Below are 18,256 nucleotides of genomic sequence, written 5' to 3'. Positions count from 1 at the left end.
CTTGTTCTGTTTGCTTTAACTATTGGTAAAGAGGTTTGCTGAAGTTGATTTTGAGTTTACATACGTATGTATGTGTGAATGAATGAATGAAGAAAATTCACCCCCCATCTCCTGTTAGACTTGCAATTATGTTTAGTAGTGGTTGAGCTTTTTCAAAACCTTATATTTGGGGGGCACTTGGGTGGCTCAGTCGGTTGAGCATTGGACTCTTGACTTTGGCTCAGGTCATCATGATCTCGAGCCCCACTTCAGGCTCTGCACTGACACCACAGAGCCTGCTTGGGATTCTCTCTCTTCCTCTCTCTCTGCCCCTCCCTTGCTCACGTGCTCTCTTTCTCAAAATAAATAAGTAGACATTTAAAAACTATATAAAAATAAAGTCTATGTAAAAATTTTTCTTTTAAATCTTACATTTTCTTTTGAAGTCACTGGTGAAGTTCACATATGGAAAGCATTTAGAAAGAACAAAACATTAGCTCTTTTACAAAATGTTTTTTACCTTTTGAAACATAAACTGATAATTCAGTTTATTCAGCAATGTTTATTTCCCTCCTGTTTATAGACCAGACAGTTAGGAATAAGATAATTCTTCACATGTGAAGCCATGAATTCTCTTGTAATAAAAAGTACCTTATATATATAGATGTGTATATATATATATGCACACACATATATACATGTATATGTTTATATATACATGCCATAGACTAAAGTGAAACAGTTATAGTAACATTTCTGATAACTAGATTCAACCTTACACACTGCCTTAAACAAGATGAATATGTTTTCATCATTTGTGTAGCAACTTATATGTACGGACTTAAACCTGAAACTTAAATTTTTTATGTAGCAGAGGCAGAAGATTCTCACTGTTGATAATCTAAGTAAACTGAGCCAACAGAGATGGACTTTTGAAACTACCCAAGACAATGTTAAAAGATCAGATATTGATACAGTAGTATCCTCATGTCGTCTGTAAAAAGGAAGGCAGGATGATTTGTATCGGTTTTGCTTTTTTAATTGCCTTCTAATAAATATAAAGTGGAAATAATGAGTTCAGTTAAACATCTGAGAGAATATTATGTGACTGCCTTTTAATTTTATCAACATTATTTTATATTCTGCAATAAATTTTGCATACTAGAGTGATTTGTCCTCAGTTTTGTTGACCCAGGCAGAATATTTGCCTGTAGACACAAGTATATGCGAACTTCTAAACAGCCCCAGGACAGCTCTCTCACTAAAAGTGCCTTCCAGTAAGCAGACCTCTAATGGATTTGAACCACAGGAGGCTTTTTCCCTTGTGTAAAATGTTCTAGTCCGTTTTCCAGACATTTGTAATATCTGAATAAATGTGGATTCAACAACAGCAAAAGGAGCCACACTATCGTAAACATGGGCCATGGCTGTTAGTTACTGGCCCACTGGCTCTCTCTTTACCTGACAACTCTCCTTGATTCTAGTTTAAGATTTGGCTTAGAGAAAAGTCGTTGAGTCACCTACTTCGGAATTTGAGCCCAGTGAAATGATAGGACTGACTGTTTTTATTACGTCTTTTTCTAAGGAGATCTTGGGCATTCTTGTAGCTTGACAGGAAATTGTGTGACCTGCTGCACTCAATGGAGATAGAGTTTGGCTTTGTGACAAACTTAATTGAGAAGGTCTGTTCATCTGAGGCACATGCCACTGGAAATAGCCCTTCCTTGTATTAAGCAATAATCACTTGAAATTAAGTGGGTCATTGTCTTCCTGAGTACAGTTCTTCCCCAGAGTTAATGAAAAGGAAGTGATAGTCTCTCTCCATCTGTCTCTCTCCCCCTCTCTGTGTGCGTGTGTGTATATATATATGGTATATATATGTATGTATATATATATACACACACCAGCCATCTATTAATGTGCGTGTATATACACACATGTATTAGAGTTTACATAGTATTCTCTTGTTAAGCATGTTAGATCCTAATAAACCTTTCTTTTAGATTTGCTAAAAAAAAATATTGTGGAAAGAACCAAGGTCTTACCTTTTGGGAGCTATTCTCTAACTTTCTCCTATCTTCCTTTCCAGTAAAGTAAAAAACAAACTCTTTCGGCCTCCAGATGCTGGGTTAATGTAAACTTTTCATTTGTTGAAAATTTGAGACTTCCTTAGAAAGCATATCTGGTGTTGAACTGAACATAAAAGCATTAAACAAATGGCTCTTCTAAGTGGCTGAAATTATTTAATCCTATCCAAATATATTGGCTTTTGAGAACTGGGGTTGTTTTTTTTTCCCCCCCAGTTTTTATCTTTTAGTCAAATGATATTGATAATTGTTCTTATGTAATGTCTGTGTTGTGTGTGTTTTTAATCTCTATTTAGGTTGACCTGACAGTTCAAGAAAAGGAAAAATATCTTAATGTGTCTCGCTGGTTTTGTCACATTCAGCATTACCCAGGGATCAGGCAACATCTGTCCACTGTTGTCTTCATCAAGAACAGACTATATACTAATTCCCACTAGAAGCTATCCATGACATACAGAAGCGTGGTCACAGACATTTTAAATGGAAAGTATATTCCGGACCAGAGGACTAACGTAAATTGATACGCAGTCATTCTTTGTTTGCTGAGGTTGATAGAATAAACTTATATCCAAATGTTTTCTGTCTTCTTTAGTTGAAATTTTGCAGCTTTTATATGTAAAAATTCAACTGTCAAAACTTGGAGTTGAGATCAAGTTGTAAATTACTTTGTTTTTATAGATGAAACTTATTTTAGTATATAAACTTGCAAATCAGTGGCTTAATCTTAAGAGAAAAAGTAGTCCTTTCAGTGGCTGACATATTTGACTATTTATTGACCTCTCCCTCATATTTTAAAATTCATTTTCCGCTTATGGATATTTACAGTAATTTGTTTACTAAAAACTGTAATAAACTGTGCCAAGGATACAGAAAGGGAAGACAGATGGATTTGTTTTCAAATATTTATGCGAGCCAGTAAATGCGGTTGAAAAAATCTTTTTTGTTTGTTTCTTTCTTTCCTGTAGCCAGTATTCATTGAGGTGAAACTAACTGCTGAACTGCCCTGGAGGGAGCTGGAATAAGATACATTCATTGGAGTTAATGGTTCTTTTGTGGTTGTTGGGCTTATTGGAATAGGCAGTGGCTAAAGACAAGAGGGGAAATTCTTGCTATCCCACCAATTTTAGGCCTGACAACTACCAGGTTTTTCTGAACTAAGAGCCAACTCAGGCTGCTGTTGAAGCGCTGTAAAGAACAAAGAGGCACATTATTAACAGATCTATACATTTTATAACTCACTTGCTGGGTAAATAATTATTGAGATCTAAAGAACTTATATTTCTAAATAATAAGAATAATAGAGCCTTTGAGCACTTACTGTTTAATACTGTTATTTTGGTGCTGATGCTGAGTCTAAGCGGTATACAGTTCAAAGGTCAAGTGAAAAAAGAGATTTGGGAAATATATAGCCCTTTGGTTGAGTTCTTTTATCACTTACTAGCTTTATGACCCAAAGCAAATCAGTTAACCATATTTCCTTATCTATAAAAATAAAGATCACTCTCGCTTACAAGGATTAAATGAGGTAATATATGTGGAAAAGCCTAACATAGAGCCCATGTCTATCAGTAAAATGTTCTCTTTTTGTTTGTAAGACCCCCCCACCCCCCGCGCCTCCATTTTTGTCCTTTATGTTGCTAAGTCAGATTTAAGAGGCCAACTGTGGTGAGTGCTTTGTAAAATAGGACAATTTTTATAGGATTAAATCTCAAAGTGTATTGCCCTTAGGAACATTTTTAATTTTATAATACAGCCTTTAAATTAGAAACTATAAACTTGTATTTGCACACTGAGACTAGAGGGCTCAAGTCAATCTTGGGAGTGCGTATGTGTGCCATAGAGGCAGACCCAGTCTGTGACATTTCGTTCAAACCACCACCCCAGCTGGTTCTGCCACAAGTATTCCGTGTCATGTTTTACTGCTGCAAATTCCTCCTCCCCCCCCCCCCCCAACACTTCTCTCTTCTGCCCCTGGAACTGCTGGGGGAAGTAAGCAGGACAGACAGGATAGCTGAGAGATGGCTACCCAGCTTTCCCATTCCAGGCATGTCCCTCGTTCCCTTCAGGGTTAGGTCGGTTGTAAGGAAGCGGCAGGAGGACCCCTGTCTACCTCTTTGCCGAATGCCCCCTCCTCCCACATCTACCTCGTGAGTCCTTGGTACCCTTACGTCTGTTAGTCGGTTCTTTATGTAGGTGCATGGCATTGCTTCCGCAGGTGTTATCTGGTGCTGCTAGGTACCAGGACTTCCCGTCACTAACTTGGATCTTAGAGGATGAGAGAATGGCAGAAATGTAAGAGACCTGGCTCCAGTAAGCGAAGGTCAGATGATGTTCTCAGCATCTAAAATAGAAACAATTCATTTCCGTGTAGAAATATTGCAGTGCCTCCTAGGTCATTTCTGTCAGGTACTTCTCTGCCAGAAATGCCCGTCCCATCTCACCTGATACTCTCTTCAGTATTCAACTATGTCTCGTCCTCCTGAAAGTCAGGTCTATCCTGACTGACCCACCTCCCCCTCCCCCTGCTTCTGGCAGTTGACATTCTGGTACCATTAGGATTCTGTCTCTCTTCTGCCAGACTGTTAATTCTTGAGAGCAGAGACTTCCCTTACACATCCACCCCTCAAAATAATGACTGGCATGCAACAACAGACGCTAAGCGTATGTTTGTTGAAAGACTATAGTATTATTTTAAGTCCATTTTGTACTGACCAAGAAAAGTCTAAGGGTGAGTTGCAGTTAGGTACAGCTGTAAGTAGCAGAAAAACCAAGTAACGTCATGAAAGTGGTTTGTTTCATGTGAAAGAATGCACACAGTCCACAGTTGGTATCGGGCAGGCAGCTGCCATCTTTCTGCTTCTCGGTACCCAACAGGTAGTTTCCTTTCTCTCAATTTACAGTGCAAGATGGCTACGAGAGCCCCAGACATCAGGGTCCATGATCAAGAACCAGAGAAGGGGGAAGAAAGGAAGGGCAAAAAGACTGTCTTCTCCCAACTGAATCAACTGAAGGACCTTTCCTGGAAGCTTTATTCAGCACTATCTGTTTACATGTCTGGCCATCTGAGCTGGGAAGAGGGCCGGAAACCTAGTTCTCTGTCCCACACATTGTCATCCAAAATAAAATTGGTGCTCTGACAAGAAGAAGGGGTGAAAAAGGATACTGGGCAGACATTTAGTATCTGTCACAGGAAGTAGTGTTTAAATGGGGAAATACCTTCTGAGTGCCAAAGTGTAAAAGAAATTTTATTAGTAAATTGTTGACATTCCATGGATCATCAATTTGCAATTAGAAGACAGTAAGTACTTTTCACTGACCACAATTTCCATGGTTCAGAAGCTATTTCAGAATTCTACAATACTCAAGAGTTACCAGGAGGGTCTATTAATGTACTTTTAATAACAATAATAGCTAACACTTTTTGAGCATTTAGTATATAGCAGGCAGACTTCTAAGTGCTTTAAGTGAATTCACTCCTTTAATGATTATTCTCTTTTTTGCAATTAATGAAACTGAGGCACAGATTTGTTAAGGAACTTACCCAGGATCACACAATCAATATCAACAAGCTGGGGTTCAGACAAAAGTTTGGCTCAAACTTAACCTGTAAACTACTTTACCCGTGGACCAGTAAGTTTCTGCTTAAATCAACTTGAGAAATCAGTTTTTACCAACCTTAGGGGAAAAAGCTGCCCTCCTAAGCATTGGATAAAATAAATGAGTAACTTCAAGAATAAATGAGGTAGTTACACATTCTGAATATGCTTAAACTCATAGATATGTACATTTCAGGTGGGTAAAATGAGTAAACTTTGTAATATGTGAGTTATAGCTCAGTGAAGGTTTTTTTTTGTTTGTTTACTCTAAGGCTGGAATCATAGGGGGAGCCTGGGTGGTTCAGTTGGTTAAACATCTGACTCTTGATTTTTGGCTCAGGTCATGATCTCATGGTTCTTGAGTTCAAGCCCCACATCAGGCTCTGTGCTGACAGTGCAGAACCTGATTGGTATTCCCTGTCTCCCTCTCTCTCTCAAAAATAAATACATAAACTTAAAAAAAAAAAAAAGAATGGAATTACGTATCAGCCTCACCATATAAGACCTTGAATAAGTCACTGAACATGAAATTCCTCTTATGAAATAGAGATGAAAATTTCTGATCTCATTGTTTAATTTGCAATGAGAATGTATAAAAAGTACATTGTATAGTGCCTAGCACACAGAACGGGATCAGTACAATCTATGGAAAGTTGTAAAATCATAACCTACAATTTTATAAAGTGAAATCCTTAATCTAATTCTTAAGTCTTTTCCCTTCTGCTGTCCCTGGGACACCTGTGCAACATGAGCCCATCCGAGAGAAGACAGTTGGGCAGAGCATCTTATGATTTTGGAAAACATGAATTTGTCGTATTACTTACCAACTTAATCTCTGGTCCTTACATCTTTCAAGCTGTTCCAAAAAGGGACCATACTATTCATTTTGTTTTGTTTTGCTTTCTAAAAGATCAGTGAGACTCCTCTAAAAGAAAGTGGGGCAATCTTTGTGCATTTTATTTCTTCTGAAGAGTGTATGCCCCTTTCCAACCATTTTCTTTGATTCGCAGAAGCCTGCATCACTCATCATTCGATAATCCCTCAAATATTTATTTAGCACCTACTATGTATCAGAAACTGCTAGTTCCTGAGGATGACAGTGACATTAGTGCTTACATTTACAATCTAATGGTCTATGACCAAATTTCTGAAACAGCGTGTAAAGTTTCTTTGGGAGGCCGCCATCACTCAACATTGTTGGAAAGTAAATAAAAACAATCAGGTACCATTTACTGAATGTCTACTATGTTGCAGACTCTTTACTAGACACTACACATTCAAATTATCTCATATTAAGAAGTTAGGTTGGGGCATAGGCCAATCCACATGCTAACCAACACCTCACTTAAACTGTCGTTGGAATGAGCAGGAATTGTACAATTTCAGAGTCAGAGGACATAGTCTGCCACCATAGTCTGTTACGGGTTGATTTGACTGCCCTGAGTGGACAGATGGCCCTGTCTCCATATTCCACATGCAACTTTCAAGAACAGATAAAAAATTTCAAATAGGGAAGGGTCATTCTTCAGTCAAGAATCCATGGATTTTTCATTCATTAAAAATGAACACTGGTTTTAAAACACACAGATACAGTAGGACTGGAGGCAATTTCTAAAGGTCATCTGACTTTAGGCACAGTTATATCCAAAGCTTCCAGATGTCATGAAATATTTTGTGCAGTTCTGTGGTTGTAAATCTCAAGTAGCTGCTGTCTCACTTTGGTAGGAAAATGTAACAGAGCTTCAAGAATGACCTAATCACCTATCCATACCTGACTTTCTGGTTGAAACTCCACTCCCTCCTCATCCAAATTCAGAAATAAGATTATTGCACTTAACAGAGGTTCTTAACAGATATGTGGACGTTCTCATTTTTACTCCTTGTTAAATGGACGTCCTCCATTGGCTCCACCCAACTAAATGTGAAGCCATAGTTAACTACAGTCAGTGAGAAGCTCATAAGGTCTTCTGCAAGGATGAAAGCAGGAAGGTAGGAACAGAATGAACAGGAAGATCACCTCCTGCCAGTGCATCATATGAGAGCCCTGCTAAAAGTCCTTCCAGAAAAACCTGAAGATATGTTGATAAAAATTTAAGCAGACCTATCATTGGGAAAGAATAGAACTCTATTATAATCAGGTACAGGTGCATCCCACTGTAAGATCGAACACGCAACTATTTGACAAGTAGTCAAATTAGAATTATTGTGAAGTATAGCTTTTTCATTTATATATTTTTTTCATTTAACTTCATTCCTTTAAAAAAAAAAAAAGTCAGATGTTACCTGAACTTTGATATTAATCTAGCTTTGGCAGAGATGTGGTGGTTTAATGGATTAGAGCATTTAGCTTTTTACCCCAGAGAGCAATATTTCTTCTTTCTCTCCATAATTAGATAATCTGCCCCTACCCATTACCAGGGCACTAAATTTCAAGTTCTCCATACACCTGAGCAGGCTGCTACATATCTGGCCATCTTAATTTTAGTCTTGATTTATTGAAGCTGAATTACATTTCTAACTTCCTGGAGCTCTGGGTGAATTTTATTGCAAAAGCAATGGGGAGAAAGTTACCATCATATATCTCTCTTGCTGGGCAGAGCTTTTAGGTACACAAGGGGCTCTGTATCCCACTGCTCCATGTCTTATATGCTGAATTTATAACACTTTGAAGCCCAGCTCTAGGGTTACATACAGGCATATCAGAGATGAGATGGGGAATTTGATTTTGCAATAATGATTACTTGTTGCTGAAGCCCACATTCCTGCAGGCTCTGCCTTTATTCCCAATACTAGTGGTGAATAAAACCAATTCCAACTGCTACCTAATCTAGCAAAACTCATCTTTCACTTACGAGAGAGGCCAAAAGAAGGTAGACGGAAGTCAGGAGCATTTGAGATGTTGGCTAGTTTTACTATTACGTCTCAAGGATTTCTGATTCCATTATCGTGATTCCTTTAGGAATATTTTAATCTTTTAAACTTTCATTTCTTTGTGGGGAGAATGAAAGCTTTGCATCTTTTCCGGCCTGGTGAGTTAATGTGATGGCTCATTCGTGCTGTCTCTTCCACTTCAAAGAGACTGGGTCCCTAGGGCTAGCCAATTGTATTATGGATCCTGCAGATTTGGCTTGCCATTCCTGCTGAGTGTCATCTGCCCTCAGTCTTGCGGTGGGTAATTTTTGTCCTCCCTAACATCATCTGCTTGAGAAATTCGTGCCTGGCAGGCCTGTCTGTCCAAGTTAAGCTTGAAATACAGTAGCCACACAACTAATTTGACAAGGCATAGCTCTAAACAATAAAGCCACAGGCTTGCTTTGACCAAGACCACAAACTTCCAGCCATCTGATTACCAAGTCCCAAGTTTCTTTGGTGCGGTCCATGAACTAGTCTGTTCATGTCATATAGGCTGTCCTTCCTCTACTGCCTCATTTTTCCGGACCTTCTACAACACACACACCCTTATCTTAAAGTCAGTTAAGAGATTTTTAACCCTCTGGTTGGCCTCATCCACTTGGCAGTTTCTAACTGTTTTCAGCATTTGACTTGAGCCCTGTCACTTGGATAAAAGAATCTAAGAGTTGACTATCCTTGTCAGAAGTTTGGGGAATGCGCGATAGACATTGCACTAAAGCAGTGGTTCTCAGACTTTAGCGTGCGTGGTAAATCACCTAGGACTTCTATACAAGTTTCTGGGTCCCAATCTGTGTTTGCGTGGTTCAAGAGGTCTGTTGTGGTTGGCCCTACCCTGAGGACCCTGGTACGACACTTGTCCAAAGATTGGGTGACAGTAGGCATAGAGCAGCCTGGTCACTCAACGATGGGTGCTTTTGTCCTTTGGCATGGCTGAGTCGAATTTTCTGAAGGTGTGGCCAGCATGGTGATAGAGCACTCTACGTTCTGATCCATTGGCCCTATCACAGGAGCACGTCCCTCTCGTGGTGGCTCTGCAGTAAAGCACCACATGCACTCCAAGCGATGTATCTACACCAGAAGCATCCGTAGGGGCAACAAGCAGGATTCAGTACAGGACTATGGAGTGGCTGTCCCCCGGAAGACGGTGGATATCAAAGCACAGCATGCTGCTTCCACCAAATGGCCTCTCAAGCCTGGTGTGCCAGGTGCATTCCCAAAACTTCATGAGATGCAGTAATACTTACCATCTTACATCAAAAGACCCTCTAATCTTTCCTTCTCCTTTGCTTTTATTCGTTTCTTCCATTTTTAACTGTTTTCATCCTCCTCAAAAATAGGTTAGACAGAAGAGGATAAACAGTGATGTCAACAGAGAATGTTCCAGAGGAAAATCTTGTGAAATAGATATGATAAAAAGCAAAATAGATTTAGGAAGTCCCCCCGCCCCCAGCGATGCCTCTAAGGATGGGCTTATACCAAGGAATGAATTTCAGTGTTGTTCTTAATATGTATGTAATTAAGTGCTCATTTTATTTCTATTTTCTAATTTTCATAAGATTCAATATGGATTTAGCAAATAGTACCCCGAAGTCAGAAGTTTACTCCTATTAAATTAACATTATTTCCATGATTTAGATATCTTAACTCTCATAAAGCACAATAACTGGAAAAATCCCTTTGTACTTATATGGTCTGAAACTGTCTGATATTGAGCCTCTGGAAAATGATCTTGGATCATGTAAATATGAGAATACCTGCTCTTAAAAACACAGAAGTACTTAATGTATGATTCCATGCATATAATATTTTTTAAAAAGACAGAATTTTAGAAATGGAGGACATATTATAGGTTGCCAGGGATTGGGATGGGGACAGAGAGGAAGTTGGTTGTGGTTACAAAAAGGCATCATGGGCCATCCTTATGGCTTTGAAACTGTTCACTATCTTGACTGTGATAAAATTATATAGAGCCAGAGGTGCCCGAGTGGTTCAGTTGGTTAGGCATCCGACTTCAGCTCAGGTCATGATCTCACAGTTTGTGGGTTCGAGCCCTCATCGGGCTCTGTGCTGACAGCTCAGAGCCTGGAGCCTGCTTCAGATTCTGTGTCTCCCTCTCTCTCTGCCTCTCTCTCTCTCTCTCTCTCTCTCTCTCTCTCTCTCTCTCTCTTTCAAAAAGAAATAAAAACATTTTTAAAAAATTTTCAAAATTGTATAAAGCCAAATACACACACACTCTCTCTGTCTCTCTGTCTCTTTCTCTCTCTCTCTCTCTCTCTCTCTCACACACACACACACACACACACCATGAATATAAGAAAGTGGGAAACCTGAAAGATTGGTGAATTGAATCAATGTCAATATCCTGTTTGTGATATTAACATTTGCAAACCATTACCATTGAAGGAAAACTAGGTGAAGTGTACAAGGAATCTCTCTGTATTATTTCTTACAACTGTGTGAGAATCCATAATTATCTCAAAGTTTCATTTAAGAATACACAAAAATCTCATCAAGCCAGACAGCAAGAGGTAATACCAGACCTTTGGCAGGATGACATAGGGTCCAAGCAGCCCTAATCCTAGCTGAAGTTTCCTGATGCAACAACACTGCTAATGTGACTCTTCTCTGACTCCTTGCTATGAATCTAACCATCCCAGAGAACAACATAACTCAGTAGCATGTAGAGCAATACAATCAAACAGCTGGAACATGTATCTACAGATTATAAGCAACAGAATTGCAGAAAAGTAATTGTACAGTATTTTAATATTGTTCCCTCTGGTAGATTGTACCCTCACTGAGAGAAGGAAAAGGCTGAACGGTCTTGCTCACCGCTATATCTCAGCTCCTAGCACTTTACTTGGTACATAGAAAGTGCTTACTACATGCTTGTTAAATGTGTTGGAATGAAGTTTACAGCCCATCTTCCCTTTTAGAGGTCAAATGGCTTCTCTCTTCCCTCCTTCCCCACTCTCTACTCACCCATGTAAATGCATGCAGAGAGACCAAGGTTGTTTCTACCACACGCAAACTTAGGCAGTCATTTAACCTCTCTGTCCCTCAGCCTCCTCATCTGTAAGATGGTAATAATAACAGCAGTATCTGCTTCAAAAGACTGACATGAGAGTTAAATGAATTCATATGTGTAGAGCACTTACAACATTATCTGGCAAACCATGGTTGCCACGTAGGTGTCTGTTCAATTGCAACACAATTCTGACACTGATTACCAGAGTTAGCTTAGACCCCACAGGTAAAGGACACCATCCTCTACAAGACTGCCCTTACTTCAGACACCAGGCACAAGCTCCAGGTTCCCAAGCTACCCATGTTAGCTGTCTACAAATTTTGGAGGTGCCCACTCTATCCCCTCAGGTGCAGCAATTCACTAGAATGGCCCTTGGAACTCAGGAAAGTACTGTACTTAGGATTGTAGTTCTGTTGTAAGGGATACAAATCAGGACCAGCCAAAGGAATACATGCATAAGGTGAGACCTGGGAGGGTCCCAACAGGAAGCTTCTATATCCTCCGTATACCCCACCCTCTAGGCACATCAGGGAAAGATTGACAAGTAGGAAGTTCACCAGGGCTTGTACAGGTTTTATTTAGGTTTCATTACTTAGACATGGATGCTTGAATCATTGGCCACGTGATTGAACCCCCTTGCCAGGACCCACCCCCCTCCCCCCAGAGGTCAGACTGATATTACATGGCTCAGAGCCCCAACCCTCTAATCACACAGTGGTCTTTGAGCTCCCATCCTGAAACCATCTAAGGGCCTTTGAGAGTCACCTTGCTAGCATAAACTCAGGCCACCATGAATAACAAAGTTAATATCTAAAGTGAGATATTCCAAAGATTTAGAGGTTATCTCCAAGGAACCAGGAACAGAGATCAGCCAAATCCTTTACTATACACCATAAATAAAGTTTACTGAGTTGAATAGGTGGAGGGGTAAGGAAGGGAGCATTCAAAGGGAAGAAGCAGAAATATTCCTGGCACAGCCATGGCACAGTAGAAAGACCCTCTAGCTGACTGGGCTTTGCTGTATTGTAATGCACCAGCCTGGTCATCTAAAGACTCTGTCCATGGTTCCGCTCTTTGGTAGCTGTGATGTCATCCTGTGGGAGTACCCGGATCATTGTAAGCCATCTTAAATCCTGTCGATGAGAGGGAGGGCATAATTGAAACACACAATTTAATGGATCTATTTATTTATTTACTGTTTCTCAAAATTGTATTATTTCTCACAGAATTCATTATTTCTCACAATACAGATCAGGCAGCTTTCTGGCTTCATGTGGTGGTATCAGTTTCACTGCAGATGGTGTAACTGCATTCAAAAGGCTGATGGTCGGGGTGAAGGAACCAAGAATGGCTCCCTCATATTTCTGCGGGCTGGTGCTGACTGCTTGGTGCCTTAGTTCTCACTCACACAGCCTCTCTTTACATGTGCTGTCTCAGTTCTCAGGGCAGGAGACCCTGGACTTGCTGACAAGAGAGCAAAAGTAGAAACCACCAGGTGTCTCAAGGTCCCAACCGGCACAGCATTTTTTTTCCCACCATGTTCTATTCGTCAAACCAAGTCAAAGTGCCAGTCCAGATTCAAGGGGATAGGAAACAAACTCCAGGTCTTGAGGGGAAGAGAGAAGCATGTTGCATGTGTACACAGGGAGGGAAGGAATCACTGCAGTCATCTTTGGAGGCTCTCTACCGTATCCTCTGAACCTCAGTTTACTCATCAAAATGGGTATTTTAATAGCTACCTCAACTAGATTCATGAAAAGATTAAGAGACATGGGGAAGATGGTATGTGATAACATTTTATAAATTGTAAAAAAGTACAAGATATTTTAGTGGTGGGTGATACAGGTGGATTGTAAGAATGAGAAGAGATTATACAAGGCTTTAAAAGGAGATAAGGAGGTTATTGTAATCATAATAACATTTATTGAGCATTTGGTTTGTGCCAGGCATTGTACTAAGTGCTTTATAGGTATTATCTTTTTTAATCATCACAACCTCATAAATGGATATTTTATTGCCATTTGACAGGGAAGGAACTGCAAGCAAATGGCAGAGCCAGAGCTTCAACCCAATTCAGTCTGGTTCTAAAGTCTTAACTACTGCACCTAGAATTCTTCTATCACTTAAATCATAATCAATCGGCAGTTGGGTAAGGGGAGGTAGGAGCTACCCCAGAACTACTGAAACAGAACTTTTGAATATGGAACCCAGGATCTGCATATGTAACAGCCACATTAATGTGGAAGAAGCATTAACCTTCCATAGTGAGCCTTTTCAGATTTTTCAGTAATTCAAAGACACTAAATGTTCCTTTATTTTCTTGAGAAAGAGAGTAAGAGGGAAATTGGAGGAGGAGCAGAGAGGGAGACAGAATCAGAAGCAGGCTCCAGGCTCGGAGCTGTCAGCACAGAGCCCAAAGGGAGGCTCGAACCTGTGAACCACAAGGTCATGACCTGAGCCGAAGTTGCATGCTTAACCAATTGAGCCACCCAGGAGCCCCAGTTATTCAAAGACACAAGAAGACAAGCTATGAGAGGAAATTTGGGTTTGCAGGTACAGAAGAAAACTTGAGTAAGAAAAGTACCTAGAAGGGGGGAGAATAGTGAAGGGCTTTAAAAATAATTATATTTTCTAGAGGTTGATGCTAAAGCTAGGGAAATGAAAGTGAGACTAGAAACGTTACAAACCAGAGCCAACAACTTGGAATTAACCAGCTGTACATTTCATGTATTAATCCATCTATTTTATGTCTCTGCCTTTGGGCTTGTTTCCTCTGCTAGAAAACCACAAGTTCCATCTTCTTCTCACATACCCTGATTGACATTTCTTCATTTCAGGTCTGAGGACAAATAGCTGCCTCCTCTGGAAGGTCTCTCCTGGCCACCTCCCACCCCCCCCGGGGTGTCCCACATGTGCTGCACCTTCCTCCATGTTATTATTTGTAGGATTTATATTTTAAATGTTGGTTTATGTTTCTTCAGCACTCGACTGCAAGACCCTTGACAGTAAGGACTGTACAGAAAGTGGGGGGGGGGGGGCTGGGGGACAAGTGAAAACATAGAGATGATTCCTAGGACCACTGGATGTACACAGGAGGTGAAGGAGCCATTGCAAAGCTGCACATTGTCTGCACAAAGACTTGTTGAGGCTTCAAGGTGAACTTTATGGAGTTTAACAAAGAGCAGCAATTAGATATATGCATTCCCAAAGCTGACACTTCATAACCACAATTCAAAGCAGCCTAGCAAATCTTTCTCTTTCATAATGACATGTATTTTCTCTTAGACCATATAATACACAACCGGTTGATATTTCACAAACGCAAATGCCAAGAACAAATTTGTTTTTTCTTCACAGCGGCACGGATGAGCATAAGTGATTAGACTTAGACTCATTAACCCTATTTCTTCATTTGTTATAAAGAAATGATAAAATCGTTTCCCCGAGTTGCTACCATGACCAAACGCGGCAACGCACGTCAAAATGCTTTATAAAATATTGGTGGCAGGTATAACAGAGATAATATACTTCTACTACTACTAATATTGCTATTATTCTGCGGCTGTATCTTCTCTCTTTCAATCTCTCTAATCCAGAATAAATTCTAGCCAGTTTAAGGTGCAATAACAGACGTTCACTCTAATTTTCAGGCAAATTCCAATTCCGCCAGCATCTGCCCTAACCCAGCATGGCGGCATCGGCTTCTTCAAGTTTACAACTCTGGCTACCCAAACGCAACTTGTTGCCCGCTGGGTGGACTCAGCTTCCCCGATGCCCTTTGATGACGCTTCAAACCTGCGCCCGGAAGGCGGGCAGTTCAGGTCTGCGCAGGCGCAAAGCGGAGGCGGGTGGGCGGAGCAGGTCGCGATGAGTGGCGGAGGGACGGAGACGCCTGTGGGTTGTGAGGCCTCCCTGGGCGGCGGCGGCAAGAAAAAGGACTCGCTGGGGACCGCGGGCTCTCCAGCGCACCTCATTATCAAGGGTACGGAGTAGTGGGGCTGCGCTCTGGTGGATCCCGGCGCTGCTCCACCTCTGGGGCGGCGCCCTCTGACCCGGGCCGCTCCCTGGGGCGCCACCCGGCTGCAGGGCGGCCTCGCGTTCGTGGGAGGTAGGGGGAGTCGTGGCCGGAGTCCGCAGGGTTCCCCACGCCACGTGCCTTCCAATAATAACCAGCCAACTCAGCCCCTGTTACTACTTCGAAAAACCCGCGGACGTGAGTCTTGAGGCCCGCCCCCGCTCCCCTTTCCCAAGCCCCGGACCTTTGGGCGCAGAACTTCTTTGGACGCCGCCTCTTGACGGTGCTGTAACGCGTAGATATAGCATCGGGCTTAGGGGTCGAGAAGGGTCTGCTCCCTCAGTCAGGTCGTTTAGGAGTTGGGTGTCTTTGGTTCGGCCGCTTTACCTACTCTGCCCCTGTGTGCTCCTGGGTCATGCAAGGATTAATTAGATAACATATACGAAAGCATCTTAAAACATGAAAGCGCCGTATACAGCTACAGATGTCCATTTGGTTTGTCGGCTTTACGCTGGGAGAAGGTTACAACCTGGATTCTCACAGAACTTGAGTAGGTTTGATTCCCAAAGCTCACAACAACCCTGTTTTCCCGTAGCAGGATCTTTGCCGGTTAAATACTGCACTTTCTCATCCTCGTCCTTTCTTAACCCTGTGCTGGTCCTGTCTGTCCCAACATCTTGCAGCGTTGAATACCTTCCCCCCCCCCCCCCCCCCCACGTAGGATTCCAGAGTCCTTCAGCACCACCCAGGGAATGACATCCTTCGGTTGCTGCCTATTTTAACCTTATCTGTCAAGATTGTAGACAGCCCCCAGCACGGCTGGCTGTGGCTATTTGTAGACTTCATGTTGTCTCTTAAGTCTAATTAGGAGTGTTGAGAGTGGTGCGTGGGTGTTAGGGCTAAATTATCAATGTTTATATGTGTGATCTAAGTGAACTGCTACTTAAAAATGTTTTAAATTGCGGTGAAATACATATAAAGTTTATCTGAACCATTTTTAAATGGACAGTGTTGTGCCATTAGTACATCCATATTGTTGTGCATCCATCACCACCGTCCATCTCCATAACTTTTCATCCTCCCGAACTGAAACTCATTGTAGGGATGAAAGACTGACTCCCCATCTGACCCTTCCCTCCAATCCCTAGCAACCACCATTTTACTCTCTGCCTCTGTATGAAATCTGACAGTATTTGCTCTTTTGTGACTGGCTTATCTCACTTTGAATAATGTCCTCAACGTGTCCTTTATCCACGTTGTAGTCTGTGATGGAATTTCCTTCCCTTTAAAAGCTGAATAATATTGCATTGTATGTCTATACCACATTTTCTGTATCCATTCATCTGTGGATGGACCCTTGGGTTACTTCCACCTTTTGGTTTTTGTGAATATTGCTGTGAACATAGCAATATTTGAGCCCTTGCTTTCAGTTCTTTTGAGTATATGCCCAGAACTGGAATTGCTGGACCAAATGATAATTCTATTTTTAATTTTTTGAGCAATCACCATACTGTCTTCCATAGCGACTGCACTATTTACAGTCTCACCGGGCACAAGGGTTCCAGTTTCTCCACATCCTCACCAACACTTGTTATTTTCTGTTCTTTGGTAGTGCCCCTCCTAATGGGTATGAAGTAGTGTCTTGTAGTTTTGATTTTCATTTTCCTAATGATTAGTGATGTTGAGCATCTTTTTATGTGCCTATTGGCCATTTGTATATGTTCTTTGGAGAAATGTCTGTTGAAGTCCTGTACCCGTTTTTTGATCAAGTTTTTGTTGTTGAGGTAGAAATTCTCTGTATAGTCTGGATATTAACCCCTTTTCTCATGGACGATTTGCATATATTTTCTCCCATTCCATGGGTTGTCTTTTTCATTGTTGATTGTATCCCTTCATACACAGTTTTGTTTTGTTTCTTTCATGTGTTACTTTTTTTAAAAAAAGAAAAAGATTATTCAGGGTAAATTTTTTCAAGTTAATCAAAAAGTGAGTTTTAATTAAAAATATGTCTAGAATTTTCTTGGCTTTTTTATGGAACCATTCACTCTTCATTCTGAAAGTCTATTTTTAGTTCATCCTTACTTGAAGACCATTGGTTCTGAACAGATCATTGTTGAATTTTATTGCGAGAATTAGCGAAAAGGAAATAAATAAATGATTTCACTGCTTATGCCCTGGGTCTGTAAGGGTTTGTGGCCCAAGGGTTTGTGGCCCATGGGTGGGGGTTAGGAGGTAAAGAGTGGGAAATAGGAAGGGCTTCCTGAACTTTTTTTTACTGAAGAGTAAAGTGTTAGCAATTAAGAAAAGAGGGCAAGGGTATTTTGGACTTAGTTTGCAACAGCCTGAGCAAAGGTGTGGAGGCCTCAAGCAGCATGGCCATATTTGGGAAATTACATATATTGCTACAAAGTAACTCTCAGAGAGGTGGAGTTTGGTGGAAATCAGACAGTAGAAGACTTCTTGCCTTAGATTGGACTTTTTCTTAAATTAGGAAACTAACCAGCAAGTATGAGAATCATGTGGTTAGATTTGTATTTTTTTTAAATTTTTAAAAAATGTTTTATTTATTTTTGAGAGACAGAGTGTGAGTGGGGGAGGGGCAGGGAGAGGGAGAATCAGAAGCAGGCTGCAGGCTTTG

General features: G+C 41.0%; 2 protein-coding genes across 4 annotated transcripts in view; both read left to right on the top strand.

The window, feature by feature from the left end:
* The window catches only part of EEF1E1 (eukaryotic translation elongation factor 1 epsilon 1), a 37,959-nt gene that overhangs the window by 15,547 nt on the left and 4,156 nt on the right, over positions 1 to 18,256 (top strand). Inside the window, exon 4 of one of the 3 annotated variants that reach the window (XM_027040271.2) lies at positions 15,254 to 15,424. In XM_027040271.2, coding sequence (XP_026896072.1) covers positions 15,254 to 15,385 — 132 coding nt within the window. In that variant the 3' untranslated portion in view covers positions 15,386 to 15,424. Of the gene's footprint in view, positions 1 to 850; positions 1,817 to 2,362; positions 2,640 to 15,253; positions 15,425 to 18,256 lie in introns of those variants that run through there. The other 2 variants (XM_015068680.3, XM_053223140.1) reach the window with 2 other exon arrangements.
* BLOC1S5 (biogenesis of lysosomal organelles complex 1 subunit 5) overlaps positions 15,431 to 18,256 on the top strand; it is a 45,742-nt gene continuing 42,916 nt past the window's right edge. Inside the window, exon 1 of the mRNA XM_015068681.3 lies at positions 15,431 to 15,585. Within this exon, the coding sequence (XP_014924167.2) occupies positions 15,471 to 15,585 (115 nt within the window). The 5' untranslated portion in view covers positions 15,431 to 15,470. The remainder of the gene's footprint in view (positions 15,586 to 18,256) is intronic.

Source organism: Acinonyx jubatus, chromosome B2, assembly GCF_027475565.1.
Source record: "Acinonyx jubatus isolate Ajub_Pintada_27869175 chromosome B2, VMU_Ajub_asm_v1.0, whole genome shotgun sequence".
NCBI lineage: Eukaryota > Metazoa > Chordata > Mammalia > Carnivora > Felidae > Acinonyx > Acinonyx jubatus.
This window is presented reverse-complemented; position numbering and strand designations above follow the sequence as displayed.